General features: G+C 43.9%; 1 protein-coding gene across 8 annotated transcripts in view; it reads left to right on the top strand.

Annotated features, from left to right (window-relative positions):
- The window catches only part of PDGFRA (platelet derived growth factor receptor alpha), a 47,742-nt gene extending 31,318 nt beyond the window's left edge, over positions 1-16,424 (top strand). For all 8 annotated transcript variants that reach the window (XM_081237743.1, XM_081237738.1, XM_081237740.1 and 5 more), the window contains exons 17-23: positions 1,732-1,847; positions 2,209-2,331; positions 3,489-3,600; positions 4,859-4,958; positions 5,071-5,176; positions 6,604-6,845; positions 13,532-16,424. In XM_081237743.1, coding sequence (XP_081093869.1) covers positions 1,732-1,847; positions 2,209-2,331; positions 3,489-3,600; positions 4,859-4,958; positions 5,071-5,176; positions 6,604-6,845; positions 13,532-13,679 — 947 coding nt within the window. In that variant the 3' untranslated portion in view covers positions 13,680-16,424. The remainder of the gene's footprint in view (positions 1-1,731; positions 1,848-2,208; positions 2,332-3,488; positions 3,601-4,858; positions 4,959-5,070; positions 5,177-6,603; positions 6,846-13,531) is intronic.
- The last annotated feature ends 260 nt before the right edge of the window (positions 16,425-16,684 follow it).

The raw sequence follows: 16,684 nt of genomic DNA, 5'->3' as shown, positions 1-16,684 counted from the left end.
CAACAGTGAGAGGCCCGCGTACCGCAAAATAATAATAATAATAAATAAATAAATTTAAAATGTAGTCATTTTAAAGAATTGTTTATTCTGACATAATGGTATTCATTTTTTGGTGTTAACATTACTTTTTTTTCTTCTTCTTCTTTAAATGAAAGTATGGTGGTAGTTGATGTTTTTTCTCAGTACCCTTACTTGGAAAAATTAAAAGCTGGCAATCTTATACTGGTTCCTAATATTATTTTTTTTAACTTAATTATATAAATCTCGAATATCTGTGAGTTCAATAGCCCTTGTTTTTAGCTTTGCTAATATCCAGTTTGTGATAGAAACTGGAAAGTGGACAATTTGAGGTTATACTTTCTGACACGGCTGTCGGGTTTTTCTACTGAATGTTGTTTGAAGGAAGATCTGTTTGTTTTCAAAGCAGATGAGCATGTGGCAGGGTTGAATTGATTTGTAAACTCCAGGGAGCCTAGCTGATGCCCATAGCAGATGGACCACCCCACATCTGCTGGGGGGTGGTCCTTCCAGGCTTCTACTCTCATCACAGGCTTGGAGTTTGGAGGAGGCTGCTAGATACATCTGACGATGCCTTGTTCCATAATCTTGTATTATTGGGTCTGAGACTTCCCGTTGGTCCCTGCAAAAAAGTGTTGAGCTGTCATGGAAATTGTTTTGAAAATCATTAATGTACTCTGGATGCTTTCAGGGTTCTTAAGTGAAAGGTACAGTCATTAAAAAAAGAATGTGCTTGTTTTGCAAAGCGCAGTACAGAATAATATTTTCCACTCCTGCAGCTCCAAGGTCCATTCACATGTCATTGCCAACTGGGTAAACTTCCAAGCCCTTTAAAAAGATTAGCCAGTGAGACTTGTCGGAACCAGTCCTTCCTCTCCCCTCCTGTATTGTTAAAAATAGTTTACGTTGCTTCCCAGGCTGGACGTGGCTCTAGATGTCAGGGGAACCTGATTCATGCTCAGCCCAGGCCCAGTTGGCAGGCAGACCATTGCTTTCTGGCTGGAAAAATGTGAAGGGCTGCAGCTACTCTTCACATGCCTGAACTTTTTCAAAAAGTGCTGAGAACTGCTGGCCTAGATTGCCTGCTTCCTCGAAAACCCTGGGACCCTTCCAGAGGGGACCAACTGGGGAAAGTGGACAAGTTACAAAGAAAGGGAACTACGTGCAAAGTCTTTGGCACTGACCTTTAAGATCTCTACCTCTAGTTGGACTGGTGGCTAATTTTATTCACAAAGTAAGCCAAGTACTATGAAGGTGGCTTTAAAAAGAAAAAAAAGCAATTCCTAGAAGCTGCTTTTTCAAAGAGCCCTCGTGTACATTCCTCACAGAAGATTTGTGTGTGTGTGTGTGTGTGTGTGTGTTTAAAGTGGCTGAGGTGATTTGCTAACTAAGATTGAAAAAAGAAATTTGGGAGGCAAACAACAAAATATGTGTGAGAACGCATGATACTGGTCCTTATGGAATCATATATACTTATATATATATTTAAACCAGGTATATGTTTCTACAGATGTATTTCTTTTTAAAGAGAGCACTTTTGCATATTTTACACACCCACCTGTGAGGTTTAGAAACTATAACAAAATGATCTTAAGTGTGTTCTTTGGACAAGCCTCCGCAGTCTGACGAGTGGCCCAGCCCTTCGGGAGTATCAAGGTGGGTGATGTTTCATGCTGTCTGCCAGCACCAACACACTTAATTCCTTTCCTGCAGACTCAGAAGTCAAAAACCTCCTTTCGGATGATAACTCAGAAGGCCTTACTTTGTTGGATTTGTTGAGCTTTACCTATCAAGTTGCCCGAGGAATGGAGTTTTTGGCTTCAAAAAATGTAAGTGTATTCAGGGGACAGAGACTTATTTAGACTCAGGCCACAGACCTGAGCAAGGTGAACGTGGAAGGGAGATCGTGGAGAAGTCTGTAACAATGGTTGCTTCTCTCTTCCTCATCCCCAAAGCAGAGCGGGGCATCCAACAGGATCAGGTGTCTACTTTTCTCCAGAGCTTTGTCCCTCTCGGGAGGGACTGGGATGAGAGCCTGAGAGAGGGGAGCTCTTTATGCAAGGACAGCCTGCCTGAGGCTGTGTGCCAGGCAGCTCCAAGCACCCCCATGAAGTGACCAGTCTTGCAGGGGTGATGCTGTCTAGCGCAGGTGGATTGACACTCTCCGTCATTTCTTCCCTTTCTGCGCAGTGTGTCCACCGGGACCTGGCCGCTCGCAACGTCCTTCTGGCGCAAGGGAAAATCGTGAAGATCTGTGACTTTGGCCTGGCCAGAGATATCATGCATGATTCGAACTACGTGTCAAAAGGCAGCGTACGTGCTCTCACCTTGTTTGGCGTGCTCGCCCTCCCTCACTTGCATCTCTGAAAGCAGGTTTTGCTTCCAGCCATTCAGTGCCCAGATTTTTAACACAGAGTCCATGACATTCATGAATGAGCTCCAGGGGTCAGTATGAAAAGCACAGGCTCTACAGACAGACTCCCTGGGTGTGAGCACCATCTCCAGCACCTACTAGTGTGGGGACTTAGGGCAAGTTACTTGGCCGTTCAGTACCTCGGTTTCCCTATCTGTATTAGGGAGGTGACATTAGTACCTATCTCCTGAGTTGCTGCAGAGTATTAGATCACTGGATTCATGTAAAATGCTTAGGACAGTGCCTGGCACATACAAAGCAGCCTGTAAGTGTTAGTTATTAATACGTAAGTTGTGCATTTATTTCCGAGGAGAGCACCTCTTTTATTAAATTTTCAAATGGTGTCTATGACCCCTAAAATGTTAAAACCATTTGAGTTAATACATCTTAGAGGCACAGTTTCCTTAAAGATAGTCATTCTGTCCTACACTTGAACCTTCTCCCCACTATTTCTTATAGTTCAAAAATGTAATTGGCGGGCTTCCCTGGTGGCGCGGTGGTTGAGAGTCCGCCTGCCGATGCAGGGGACACGGGTTTGTGCCCTGGTCCGGGAAGATCCCACATGCCGCGGAGCGGCTGGGCCCATGAGCCATGGCCGCTGAGCCTGAGCGTCCGGAGCCTGTGCTCCGCAACGGGAGAGGCCACAACGGTGAGAGGCCCGTGTACCGCAAAAAAAAAAAAAATGTAATTGGCTCTCAGGTCACTAGGTCGGTTCTTAATTTTGTTCCTAGGAAGACCTGAAAATAGGGGACAGGTCCATTCAGGGCTCACGCTTTTGGGGTAAAAATTCAGGATTAAATATCTTGGCATGTTATTCCTTGGAAGGGTGTAAGAGGCAGCAGTGACCATCCATCATTCATTAAATAAGTACTGAGCACCCACTAGGTGCCAGGCACTCTTGTGAGTGCTGAGAGTACAGAAGTGAACTAAAGAGACACTCCTGTGGGGCAAGGTTGCCAGTGCAAGCTATTAGCCCAGAGAGAACCCCTTTCTATTCCTGCTGCTGTAGATCATAGCTGCATATGCTGGGTTTAACATCCTCCCCACTTCCCTGCAGACCTTTCTCCCGGTGAAGTGGATGGCTCCTGAGAGCATCTTCGACAACCTCTACACCACACTGAGCGACGTCTGGTCTTACGGCATTCTGCTCTGGGAGATCTTTTCCCTCGGTATGGGCCTGACATCTCTGCTTGTTTGGGTTGTTCTGGAACAACACTGAAAGGGAGATGCTGTGTTTTCCAAGCTCCAGGATGTAAACATTGTCAAGATACCTAGTGTGGGTCAAGTGCACTGCAGCCGATTCACATGTTGTGCACTTATGATGGCTAGTGTGTGTCCGAGCAGACCGAGAAGGGGTCTTGGGGAACTGTGCCCTCACCCCTGGCCTTTGCCCCCACTTCTCCTTTGAGCTACATCAGAGGGACTGTCTCCTACTGGAAATGCTCCTGATGACATCGACTCACCCGCTGCTTCTTCACCCTGGACTCTGGGTTAAGTGGGTTCACCAGTGGGGATTCACCCTCCTTCACCTCATGGTGATAGACACTCAGTGAAAGTAGTGCAGTGAGGGCAGGGGAATGGTGACTCCCTTCCTGGTCATCATTCTGGAGGAGAGAAACCTTCTAGTCATTCAGTAAGTCAGGCACTGGTTACTGAAGAACACAGGTGCCCCGAGCTACCAGGTGAGGGCCCTGCTAGGGGGTGATTCACGCCCCTGACTTCCAGACAGTTCATCTGGGGAGAGGAAACTTACACATTTAATGATAAGCTGTGTGGTCCTGATTTAAAATTGTAATGGAAGCTCAGAGAACAGAGGAGTCCTGGAGTAGTTTTGGAAGGAAAGTAAACTTGACCTGGCCTTGGCCACAAAAATGTGCAATGTTTCATGAATCCACTATTGTCCTGATATGACAGTAAGGGGCTTTCCCTGCCTGTTCTCCTTTTCCGTTCCTAGTTCACCCCTCCATAGATGTCACTGTGGATCACCCAAGTGTGGGGCTTAACTGAGTCTCGTATTCTGTTACAAACAGAGAATTATCTAGACATTTCAAGACTTCTGCCTTAATTCTTTGAACATTTCTGATGAAAATGACTTTTTTGGCCTCAGTGATTCAGAATTTCTCTGGCTTTCCTCTTTTGCTTTGTATTCATAGATCCAGTAGTCAGAAACATTGAAAAACACTTTTGTGCTTTTCCTAGGCATGGAGAATTTTTGCCTAGGGTGTCTGCACTTGATCAACCTAGAAGTCCTGGTTAACTTTAAGATTTGGGCAAGGCTGTGAAATCAAGCAGATGATAACACTTAATTTCTTTGGAAGAACCGATACTTCAAGGCGGGGATCCCCAAACATTTTCTAAAGGTGCCAAGTGTTTCAACAGTGTACCACACACCCGTCAGTCCTGGTCATTTTCTTCTTGGGTCCTCAGGTGGCACACCCTACCCTGGCATGATGGTGGATTCTACTTTCTACAATAAGATCAAGAGTGGGTACCGGATGGCCAAGCCCGACCACGCCACCAGTGAAGTGTGAGCCCCCTTGCTATCCCGTGGGCCTGTGTTCATGCCCAGTGGGTCTATGGGGGTAGGGGGTGCCCTGACGTTCCTCCCCGTGCCCACTGTGAGTCCTGTGCTTCTCCAGCTACGAGATCATGGTGAAGTGCTGGAACAGTGAGCCAGAGAAGAGACCCTCCTTCTACCACCTGAGTGAGATTGTGGAGAATCTGCTGCCTGGACAATATAAAAAGGTTTGTCTGAGCCTCTTAAGATGGGTGAGTGGAGGGGCTTCCCTGGTGGTGCAGTGGTTGAGAGTCTGCCTGCCAATGCAGGGGACACGGGTTCGTGCCCCGGTCCGGGAGGATCCCACAGGATCCCGGAGCCTGTGCTCCACAGCGGGAGAGGCCACAACAGTGAGAGGCCCGCGTACCGCGAGGAAAAAAAAAAAAAAAAAAGATGGGTGAGTGGAAAGGAATGGGCAAAGGGAGGAGACAACAGCTGGTCATTACACAGGAGAGCAGTACTGTTCAACACTATTTTAAAGGAGCATTTTCAAAGGAGGAAAAAGATTGTGTGATCCAGTGGCCGGGGCTTCAGGGAGTGCTCCCCGGGCCCTTGGTAGCAATGATGAGTAGAAACCCTCCTCTTCCTGCACGGCTCCCTTTCATCCTAAGTGTGCAACACCTGTAAGCACTTCATTCTGCATATGTTTGACTATCTGAAGCTACTGTGCAGTTAGAAGTCTCAGAGCACCCACAGCCATTAAATCGCTAATTTGAATGCACTTAAATCCATGCGAAATTGGCTTTTACCAGCTGACTGGAAGGAACAACCTCAGCTGTTATCTGTGGCTCCAGCTGGTTTTTTGTGGAATAGGAGGCATTGTTCAAAGGAACAAATATAATTTCATGGAACCAAGCAGGATACGGTAATGAATGAAACAAATTTTTGCTGAGATGCTGAGAAGGAAACCCAGACACACTTGTGTAATAAACTCAATTTCTTAGATTCAGTCACCATGTAGGTTTTCCATACTTATTGCTTCTCTTCCTTCTTCTCAAGGAAGAGCAGTGTTAGCTGAACTGGAAGTTAAATACTTTTGTTTATCGATTATCTCACTGCCCATTACAACTGCCATAAGTGAGGCAGAAGGAAGGAAGGAAATTAACGATAGGAAAGTCAGAGACACTCTGGTTGGTGAAATTGTGTTGATGGGAACAGACTGGAACTATTGTTGAAAATGGTGTCTTTTTTAAATCAATGGTCCCTAAGTTTTGAATTAAATTTCTCTAGTGTTTGGGGATCAGGAAGACTTCTGGTATGGTGCTCCCACTGGAAGCCCTATTCACCTCTTATTGAGACCCATCCAAGCCCTGGAGAGACTGTGTGATGGGGACCAGAAGGGTCCATGCTAGTCCCAGAGAAGGGAGTGTGTGCATATGGGGGCACAGTTGTAGCTACTGACTGAGAAGGGGTTCTTGGTACCTCAAGACCTACCAGCAGGATATCTCTGCCACTGGTGGCCCTTTCTTCATGTTACACATCTCTGGGGAACAGTTAACACCTGACTCTCCTTCAGTTGTCAACAGTTAAAAAATAGTAAGTTCTGAGCATCTGTGTCCTTTTTTGCAGTTCTATCAGTAACCCTTGAATAACTATGTGAAATGAACATTTGCAGAGTTACGAAAAGATCCACCTGGACTTCCTGAAGAGTGACCATCCCGCCGTGGCACGTATGCGCGTGGACTCCGACAATGCGTACATTGGCGTCACCTACAAAAACGAGGAGGACAAACTGAAGGACTGGGAGGGTGGCCTCGACGAGCAGAGGCTGAGCGCAGACAGTGGCTACATCATCCCTCTGCCTGACATCGATCCTGTTCCTGAAGAGGAAGACCTGGGCAAAAGGAACAGACACAGGTAGACACAAGACCTCAGCTTCCCGCCGAGCTCTCTCCCCTCCCCTCCCCCAGTGCACCTGAAGGGGAGGAGCCATTGCCCCATTGTGAGGCCCTCCTGGTGCTGAATCTGTCCTGGGGGAGCCAGTGGCAGAACCCCCAGGGGTCTGTTTAGTTTTGAAAATGCTTCCCAGATGATTCTTTAAATTTTTTATTTTATTTTTTTTAGTTTACTCAAATACAGTTGGCTTACAATATTATATTAGTGTCAAGTGTACAACATGGTGATCTGATATTTTTATAGATTATACACCATATAAAGTTATTATAAATTGTAGATTATTTCCCTATATGTGCTGTATATTACATCCCTGTGATTTATTTATTTTATAACTGGTAGTTTGTACCTTTTAATCCCATTCACCTACTTTGCCCCTCTCCCCTCTGGTAACCACTAGTTTGTTCTCTGTGAGTCTGTTTTTGTTTTGTTTGTTAATTTTTTTTTTCTTTTTTAGTTTCCACATATACGTGAAAACATACAGTATTTGTCTCTGACTCATTTCAATAAGTATAACACCCTCCAGGTCCATTCATGTTGTCGCAAATGGCAAGATTTCATTCTTTTTTATGGCTGAGTATTTCATTGTGTATATATACCGTATCTTCCTTATCCATTCGTCGGTTGACGGGCACTTAGGTTGCTTCCATATCATGGCTATTGTAAATAATGCTGTTAAGAACACTGGGGTGCATGTATCTTTCCGAATTAGTGTTTTCATCTTCTTTGGATAAATACCGAGAAGTGGAACTGCCGCGTCGTATGGTAGTTCTATTTTTAATTTTTTGAGGAAACTCCATATTTTTTTCCATAGTGGTTGCACCAGTTTACATTCCCACTAACAATGTACTAGGGTTTTCTTTTTTCCACATCCTCACCACCACTTGTTATTTCTTGTCTTTTTTTTTTAATTTATTAATTTTATTTATTTATTTATTTATTTTTGGCTGTGTTGCGTCTTTGTTGCTGTGCGCGGGCTTTCTCTAGTTGCGGTGAGCGGGAGCCACTCTTCAGTGTGGTGCGAGGGCATCTCATTGAGGTGGCTTCCCCTGTTGCGGAGCACGGGCTCTAGGCGTGTGGGCTTCAGTAGTTGTGGCACATGGGCTCAGTAGTTGTGGCTCACGGGCTTAGTTGCTCCGCGGCATGTGGGATCTTCCTGAGCCAGGGCTCGAACCCATGTCCCCTGCATTGGCAGGCAGATTCTTAACCACTGCGCCACCAGGGAAGCCCTATTTCTTGTCTTTTTGATGACAGCCATTCTGACAGGCATGAGATGATATCTCATTGTGGTTTTGATTTGCATTTCCCTGATTATTAGTGATGTTGAGCATCTTTTCATGTGCCTGTTGACCATCTGTATGCCTTCTTTGGAAAAATGCCTATTCAGGTCCTCTGCCCAATTCTTAATTGGATTGTTTGGGGTTTTTTGATATTGAGTTGTATGAGTTCTTTATCTATTTTGGTTATTAATCCCTTATCAGACATATTGTTTGCAAATACCTTCTCTCATTCAGTAGGTTCCCTTTCCATTTTGTTATTGGTTTCCTTTGCTGTGCAAAATGTTTGATCAGGTCCCATTTGTTTATTTTTGTTGTTGTTGCTCTTGGCTGAGGAGACAGATCCAAAAAAAATATTGCTTAGACCAATGTCAAAGAGTGTACCGCCTATATTTGCTCCCTGGAGCTTGTGGAGGTCTAGGGCAGGAAGGGACATGTTTCCCTGATGGAGAACCTTTGACCTAAGTCCTCAAGTAATTTGATCAAACTGACACAGCAACTATGATTACTGAAATAATATAAGCCTCTCTTGCTGTTTTTTTTTTTTTTTCTTTTCTTTTTTGGCCCCACAGCATGTGGGTGGGATCTTGTGGGATCTTAGTTCCATGACCAGGGGTGTAACCCACATCCCCTGCAGTGGAAGCTTGGAGTCTTAACCACTGGACCGCCAGATAAATCCTTCTTACTGTTTTCTTATTTAGTTTCTTAATTCAAACCAAGGAGAAAGTTGAGAGGCAGGCTGTACTGGGCTATTTGACGCTACATCAGTGGTTTCATTCATTCATTCATTCATTCATGCTATGTTGGGTCTTTGTTGCTGTGCCTGTGATTTCTCTAATTGTGGAGAGTGGGGGCTACTCTTCATTGTGGTGCATGGGCTTCTCATTGTGGTGGCTTCTCTCGTTGCGGAGCATGGGCTCTAGGCATGCGGGTTTCAGTAGTTGTGGCGCACAGGCTTAGTTGCTCTGCGGCATGTGGGATCTTCCCCGCCCAGGGCTCAAACCCATGTTCCCAGCAATGGCAGGCGGATTCTTAACCACTGCGCCACCAGGGAAGTCCCCATCAGCGGTTTTAAACCCTAGCTGCAAGTTGGAACCGCCTGGGGAGATTTGATAACTACTGCTATACAAGCCTCACCCAGACCAACAAATGATAATCTCTGGGAGTGAGGCACAAGCACTCTCTGGCTGATTTGTTCTTTCTTTCTTTCTAACTTCGTATTATGGAAGATTTCTAACATGCATAATTCAAACAGTATAGTGAACTGTCAGGTACCCACCACTCAACTTCAGTGTTGATGAACCCATGACCTGTCTGCTTGCATGGCCATATCTACTCCTCCTCTACCACTTCCCTCTGGATTAGTTTGAAGCAGATCCTAGACATCATATCATTTCATCCATAGTATTTCAGCATACATCTCAAAAAGATAAGGGCTCTATTTTAAAAAATAACTATAGTTATTAAAAATAACTACAGTACCATTATTTCACCCCCCAAATTGACAATAAATAGTTAAAAGCATCAGATATCCAGTCAGTGTTCAAATTTCCTTGATTCTCTCATAAATATTATTTTACATTTAGTTTGTTCTGTTCAAGACCCAAATAAGAGTCACACATTGACTTTGGTTGATAGAGCTCTGTAAGTTCGTTCTGCCTCTTTTAGCCCCCTTGCATATTGTTTGTGTAAAAACCAGAGCCTTTGCCTATAGAGTTCCCACATTCAGAATTTTGCTGCTTGCATTACTGTTGTGAGTTTTATCATATGCTTCTGTCTCCTATATTTGTTGGAAATTGGTAGTTAGTCTAGAGGCTTGATCTGACTCCGTAGATTTTTGGTAAGTGTGCTTCAAAGATGATGCTGTGTACAGGAGGTACATGCTGTACCGTTGTCTCTTTTTGTGACAATAGCAGCCACTGGTGATCATACCTAGACCCATTAATTTATTACCAACGTGATGCTAATGCACAGCCAGCACTAGAACCATTGGTTTGTATGGTCCAGGTGGAGGGGCCATGCCCCACTTCCTTGCTCTCTTTGCATAACCCTTGGACAGAGGCAGGAGAAGGTAGGTGGTGATAGTGGCCCCAGGTTCAAGGTCCAAGTTGCTTATGAGTTTCTCTCTCTCTCTCTTCATTCAGGATATTGCTGTCTCTTTCTCATTTAGTTGAATACATATAAATATTTAGGCAGAAGCACATGACATTATTATTTTGGAGGCTTATAATTGTGACCTCTCTCAACCAATTTAGGTATAAGATATAGACAGCCCTTGTTTATGTGTATGCACCAGGTAATTTTAAAAGTATAGTTTTTGTTTGTTTGTTTTTGAGATGAGATTTGGAGATGGGGGAAAGTGGGCTGTCTGACTTACCTTTCTATTTATCCTCTGCTCAGAACAATTTTTAAATGTGTTTATGTTCCTTTAGCAAACAGTGTTTCTCCAAGTTTTGGGTAGTTTTTGGAAAACTTTTCGGGGTGGGAAGAAGGTTGAACAGTGGGTCTTGGAGCACTTGCTATACCCCAGATCTCTCATCCATTTGGTTACTTTGTGTTTGAGGGCCCTGAATATTTCAACTGTAAAAAAGGGTTCTGCTTCTAAATAAAGTTAGAAAATCACTTTGGGATAAATAACATAAGAAAGGTGCCAAGAATTGTTCTAGGGGTACACAAGGCTGGACTTCAGAATTTGACATGTATTCCACAGAGAGAGCAATTCTAGTTGGTAGGTAGTTGTTGTATTAGAAAACTGGAACTTATGTAAGGGTGATACATTTGGTCTTCTCTGAATCACACAAAGTATGTCCCAAATGATTACACTAGGTCAGTGAGACTGTGGCCCTAACAGGTGGGCTAAGATGGTGAGTGTCCTAGCTTGTGCTGCCTTAACACAGTACCACAGACCAAGGGGCTTGAACAACAGGAATTTCTCACAGTTCTGGAAGCTGGAAATTCAAGATCAAGGTGTTGGCAGGTTTGGTTTCTCCCGAGGCTTCTCTCCTTGGCTTGCACGTGGCCACCTTCTTGCTGTGTCCTCACATGGGCTTTTTCTGTGTGTGCATCTCTGGTGTCTCTTCTTATAAGGACACCAATCCTACTGGGCTAGGGCCCCATCCTTATGACTTTGTTTAACCTTAATTACCTCCTTAAAGGCCCTGTCTCCACATTTGTCACATTGGGGGTTGGGGCTTCAACATATGAATTTGGCGGGATACAATTCAGCCCATAAAAGATGGGGGATCCCAGATCTGGGATGCTCTGGGTGTAGGCAGGCAGGAGTGAGCATGGTGGTCTCGTGGAACACCCTCCTCAGGCTCAGGATGCTTGGCCTTGGGAGGCGAGTGGGCCTGAGGAAAAAAGGGCCTTGCTGTAGAGGACTTGGGGATGCTAGGTCAGAGCCTATCAGGAGTCAGGTCCTGGGCTACAAGATGAGTACTGTGGCTTGGGAACCAGAAATAAGCCCAGTCATCAGCATTAGGATCCCCCGTCCATGAAGCCTGATGAGCAGCAAGGATGATGTGGTGCTGAGTCTTGGTGGAAGCTAGCTTCTTCTGCGCCCACAGTCCAGCCATTGGCCAAGGTCCCAGGAACTGGGTTTGGCCTCCTGGGGAGAGAGGCTGCCAGGACTAGATGGTTATTAAGACCAGCCAAGTGGACTAGGGTTCACAGTGAGGCTGTAGGGCCAGGGTATAAGTGGGGAGGGAAGGTGGAGTACAGACTGGGAACTGAGCAAAAGCTCAGTCTTAAGGAAGGGCCCAATCTGGAGGGTTATGAAGGGGAACTCAGTCCAGTAGCCCCATAGGTTCTAAGAGCTCTCTGGGCCACAGGGACCCCATGGTGGAGGGTAGCAGACTGCTTCCCATGGGCTTCTATTGGCCAGGCTTGGTTCTCTGCTTGGAAACTGATATGGAAAGGAGGGGAGAGAGGCAGGAAAAGAGTGAGAGCCTCTTTTTTGGTATGCATGTGTGAGACTCCGTCACGTGGCCACCCAGCTGATGGTGTGGTTTCTATGCTGTGTTCGTAGCACGGTGCTGCAGCCATGAGGAGGTGAAGCCATGGTCCTGCCTATCAGCAGGTGATAATCTGCTTGGAGCTAAAAGAGATACATACAAATTTAGCAACACAGGGCAGCATAACAGTAAGACAGTAAGAGTTCAGAGAAGGGAAGACAGGCAATAGTGACAGTCTGGAGACTCTAGAGAATATTTTCTAAAAATTTTTGTGAAAAATTTTAAGTGTCCAGAAAAATTGTAAGAATATATCTACCACTTAGATTTAGCTGTTGTTAACACTGTATCACATTTGCTTTACCTATATATTCTATATATAATATACACATATATGGTAGGTGTTGTGTGTATCACAAACATACACTCATACTTTTCTTTCTTGCTAAGTCACTTGAAACAAAATCATTTGAAATTCCAGCACACATCTCCTAAGAATAAGGAGACTCTCCTACATAACCATAATAGCATGACCACACATGAGAAAATTGACAACTATTCCTTGATATCATCTAATATCCAGGCCCTATTCAAATTCAGAGCTTGGATAACAGCAACAATCATCATAACTAACATTTATCGAGCACTTATTATGTGCCAGGCGCTCTGCTCAGTGCTGTATGGTTATTGCCTTACTGCTGTATTTAATCTCCCTAACGGACAGGAATGTTGTCAGGCACTGTTGTCATCTCATTTTATAGGCAAGGGAACAAGTTCAGGAGGTTAAGGGACTTGTGTGAAGTCCCACAGCTGGTAAGTGGTGGACCATTCCAGATCTAAGGCTTCCTGACTCTAGAACTCCCTTCTCAGACACTACTCTAGTAAGGAAAGAGCCTTCACCTGGGCCTTTAGGATTCAAGGGGGGATTGGATGTAAGAGGAGGGGAAGGAGGGCATTCCTGGGGCGTGGGGTGAAACCCTGAGATCACAGTTTGGACGTTCAGGAGCTTTCAGGGCTAGCAAGTGACTGACCCGGCTGCACTTTGCCCCAGTTTCATCCCTCTGCTTTTTCTTCCCCAGGCCTTTTGATTGGGCATTGCTTCTTTTCTCTTCCACTGGGGTTGAGTAGGGAAAATAGAAATTGTCACAGCTTGTTAGCAACTTTGGTGGAAGATCTGGCAGAAGAGAAGGGAAGCTGAAGTGTGGAGATCACCTGTGGATCTGGGTTTCCCGTATGGCCCACTGCAGTGTGATGGGGGCTGCATCTGGCTTGGTGGCAAAATCTTGCCCGGCTGGGTAGCCGGGGTTTGAATGCCAAAGGATGTTGCAGGAAGAGCTCCTTTGCCTTTGGGGGGCCACCTTGGAAATGCCCCCATGGTCTAGTTGGTCTGACTGTGATCTTTTCTATTCTTTCCCTTCCCCAGCTCGCAGACCTCTGAAGAGAGTGCCATTGAGACAGGTTCCAGCAGTTCTACCTTCATCAAGAGAGAGGATGAGACCATCGAGGACATCGACATGATGGACGACATTGGCATAGACTCCTCGGACCTGGTGGAAGACAGCTTCCTGTAACTGGCAGATTCAGGGAGGACCTTCCACTCCTGGAACCAACTTGGATCCTTTTAAGAAAACCACTTTACTGCAATGCAAAGTTTGAGGGGAGGACTTGGATGATGTGTAAAGAGAAGTTCCCAGCCAAGGGCCTCAGGGAGCCTTCTAAATACGAATGAATGGGATATTCTGAAATGAACTCTTTTGTTGTGGCCTCTGGCAATGCTTCAGTAGCATCTCATTGGCATGTGAAGTATGGAGGTAGATGGACAAGGAAATAACGGGCCACAGGAGACAAACTTTGCGATTCAGGGGCATTGGTGAGATTCCAACGTACACAACTTTTACTGCAACAAAACTCCAGCATTGTAATATTGTAAATAACTCTAACCAAGGATGTGTTTTGATTTGTATTAACTATCTTCTCTGGACTTCTGGAGAGACCACTCAGTCCACCCATGTACTTCACGCTTGAAACCTGGTATCAGCTGCTGTTGGACTTTCTTATGAAGTACATGCGAAACCACTTTTGAACCTTAAAAGGTACTGGTACTATAGCATTTTACTTTTTTTTTTTAGTGTTGAGGAGATAAAAGATAATAATTAACCAACTTTGTTTATTAGATTTGGGTCATTTATAAGCCCGACAACTCATTTTCATATTGTAATCTACGTTTATAATAATGCTACTGTTATCAGTAACACTAAATGTGTAATATGTAACACGTTTTCCCTACAGAAAAAGCACAATTTTAAAAAAATCCTTACTAAGTAGGTGACAAGTTTGACAGTTTTTGACATTTATATTAAATAACATGTTTCTCTATAAAATATGGTTATAACTTTAGTGGATTAAATTTAGTTGAACATAGAGAACAAAGTAAGAGTAGTGTCTCCCAGCAAGTCAGAGTTTTTAACTATGTACTGAATAGTTCCCTAATCCATTGTACTAAAAGCAATTAACTGCCCTTTGAAGTAATGTGATTTGGAATAAATAAACAAAACCCCTAAATCCTAAATGTTCTCAATATTAAGGCATGAGTCTCTGCCTAACATGACTTCTCATATTATTACCCAGTGGAAAAAGTAATCATCAGCAAAAAGACTGGATTTGCAGAGAGTTTTTTCATGCCTGGTGATAATTCTGGTGGATCTCAACACATATATATTTTTAATTCTGCGAACCCTGAAAAAGTCAGAAGGATGCCCTGAACAGGACCCCCTTTCCTTACCCCCAGGAGAAGTAGTTTGGAACTCTGAGACAATAAAGGCATTGTTTAGTGAAGGCTGTGTGTGCCTCAGCCTGGATCCTTGGTCCCCATATGTAACTGGCAACCAGAATCATGAGATTCTATGTCCCCATCCGAGAGATGATGAATTAATTAGGTCTGGGGGAGCAGAGACCTGTATTTTTATAAACTTCCTGGCTGTTCTGATCAGCCAGATTTGGGGAACACTGGTCTAGATGACAGGAAGTTGCCATGGGAAAAAAATAATTTGAAATAGAAATCAACCACGTAGGAAGCCTGCTATTTAAATCTTTGGCTTTGGGTCAGTGACATTTAATGCCATGTATCTGGCAATTGCTACACTTAATTTAATTTTACAGTCTTAGCTGAGACTGAGCAAGCCAAATCTTGGTTTAGTAGATCTTCTCACTGCATGGGGAACTGAACTCCCTCCCCACCAGTTTCCCGCCAAAAGGCATGTACAAAAATGATGCAATTCAGTGTACCAAGTCTCTGTATGGCCAGGTCACTATTTTGGTGAAAAAAATTTTTAAGTTTTACTGATATTTTGGGGTTAGATGGGGGGACAGACTGTCACATCCACCCAGATTGTCAAACTGGTTGTTGTGGGTTCATTGGCATTCTGTGCGAGACCACTTAATTGCTGACACCATATGAATGAAACCTGGGCTGTGATTACTGCAATCACTGTGCGTACTCGTGGCAGGTGATGCTTTGGAAGATGTAGAAGCAATAACAAGGTACTTGACTACCTACTGGTGTAATCTCAATGCAAGCCCCACCTTTTTCATGGTAAGTGTGAAGACTGAGCCAGATTGGCCAATTTAAAAAGAAAACCTGACTAGGTTCTGTAGAGCCAATTAGACTTGAAATACATTTGTGTTTCTAGAATCACAGCTCAAGCACTCTGTTTATCGCTCCCTGTTTATCGTACAGCCTCCTTTTGTTGGTGCTTTGCATTTTGATGTCCTTTGAGTCTTGCATGACATCATGAGGCTGGATGAAAATTCTCAGACCAGCAGGATCTAGTCCTGACGAATGCTGTCACCTGAGTTTGTATGTGGCTGCATTTTTTGTTTTCTCTCTTAAATAGTGTTTTCAGTGTATGACAGATTTATTTCCTTTCTGGCCTCCTGCAAAGACCCCAGATGAAAATTTGTCAATCCTTCCTGCTTTCTATTTTTATGAAGACAATCAAAGTTGGCCTGAGAAACACAATTTGTGACTTTTTAAATGATTGATGATGTCCTTAAAATGTGGTCTGCCAATCTGTACAAAATGGTCCTATTTGTGTGAAGAGGGACGTAAGATAAAGTGATGTTATACATCAATATGTATATATGTATTTCTATATAGACTTGGAGAATACTGCCAAAACATTTATGACAAGCTGTATCACTGCCTTTGTTTATATTTTTTTAACTGTGATATTCCCCACAGGCACATTAACTGTTGCACTTTTGAATGTCCAAAATTTATATTTTACAAATAATAAAGAGAAAAATACGTAAATGTTCCCCAAACGGTGGTGTGGTGAATGTTGGAGACCTAACTCAATAGGAAGAGTCTACCGATACAATTGTATTACAAATTGCCCCGTTCATGTTTTTGTTTTAAAACGTGTAAATGAAGATCTTTATATTTCAATAAATGAGATATATATATATATATAATTTTAAATTATGCTAAGGTTTTAGCATTTTTGTCTTTAGTTTAACCATAAATTAAACCAATCCTATTTAACTTACTTTAGTGACATTCTAGTAGGACTCTGTA

The sequence above is a fragment of the Mesoplodon bidens genome, assembly GCF_964165515.1.
Source record: "Mesoplodon bidens genome assembly, chromosome: 1".
In the NCBI taxonomy this organism is placed as follows: domain Eukaryota; kingdom Metazoa; phylum Chordata; class Mammalia; order Artiodactyla; family Ziphiidae; genus Mesoplodon; species Mesoplodon bidens.
The sequence above is the reverse complement of the archived record's forward strand: the minus strand, read 5'-3'. Positions and strand labels throughout refer to the sequence as shown.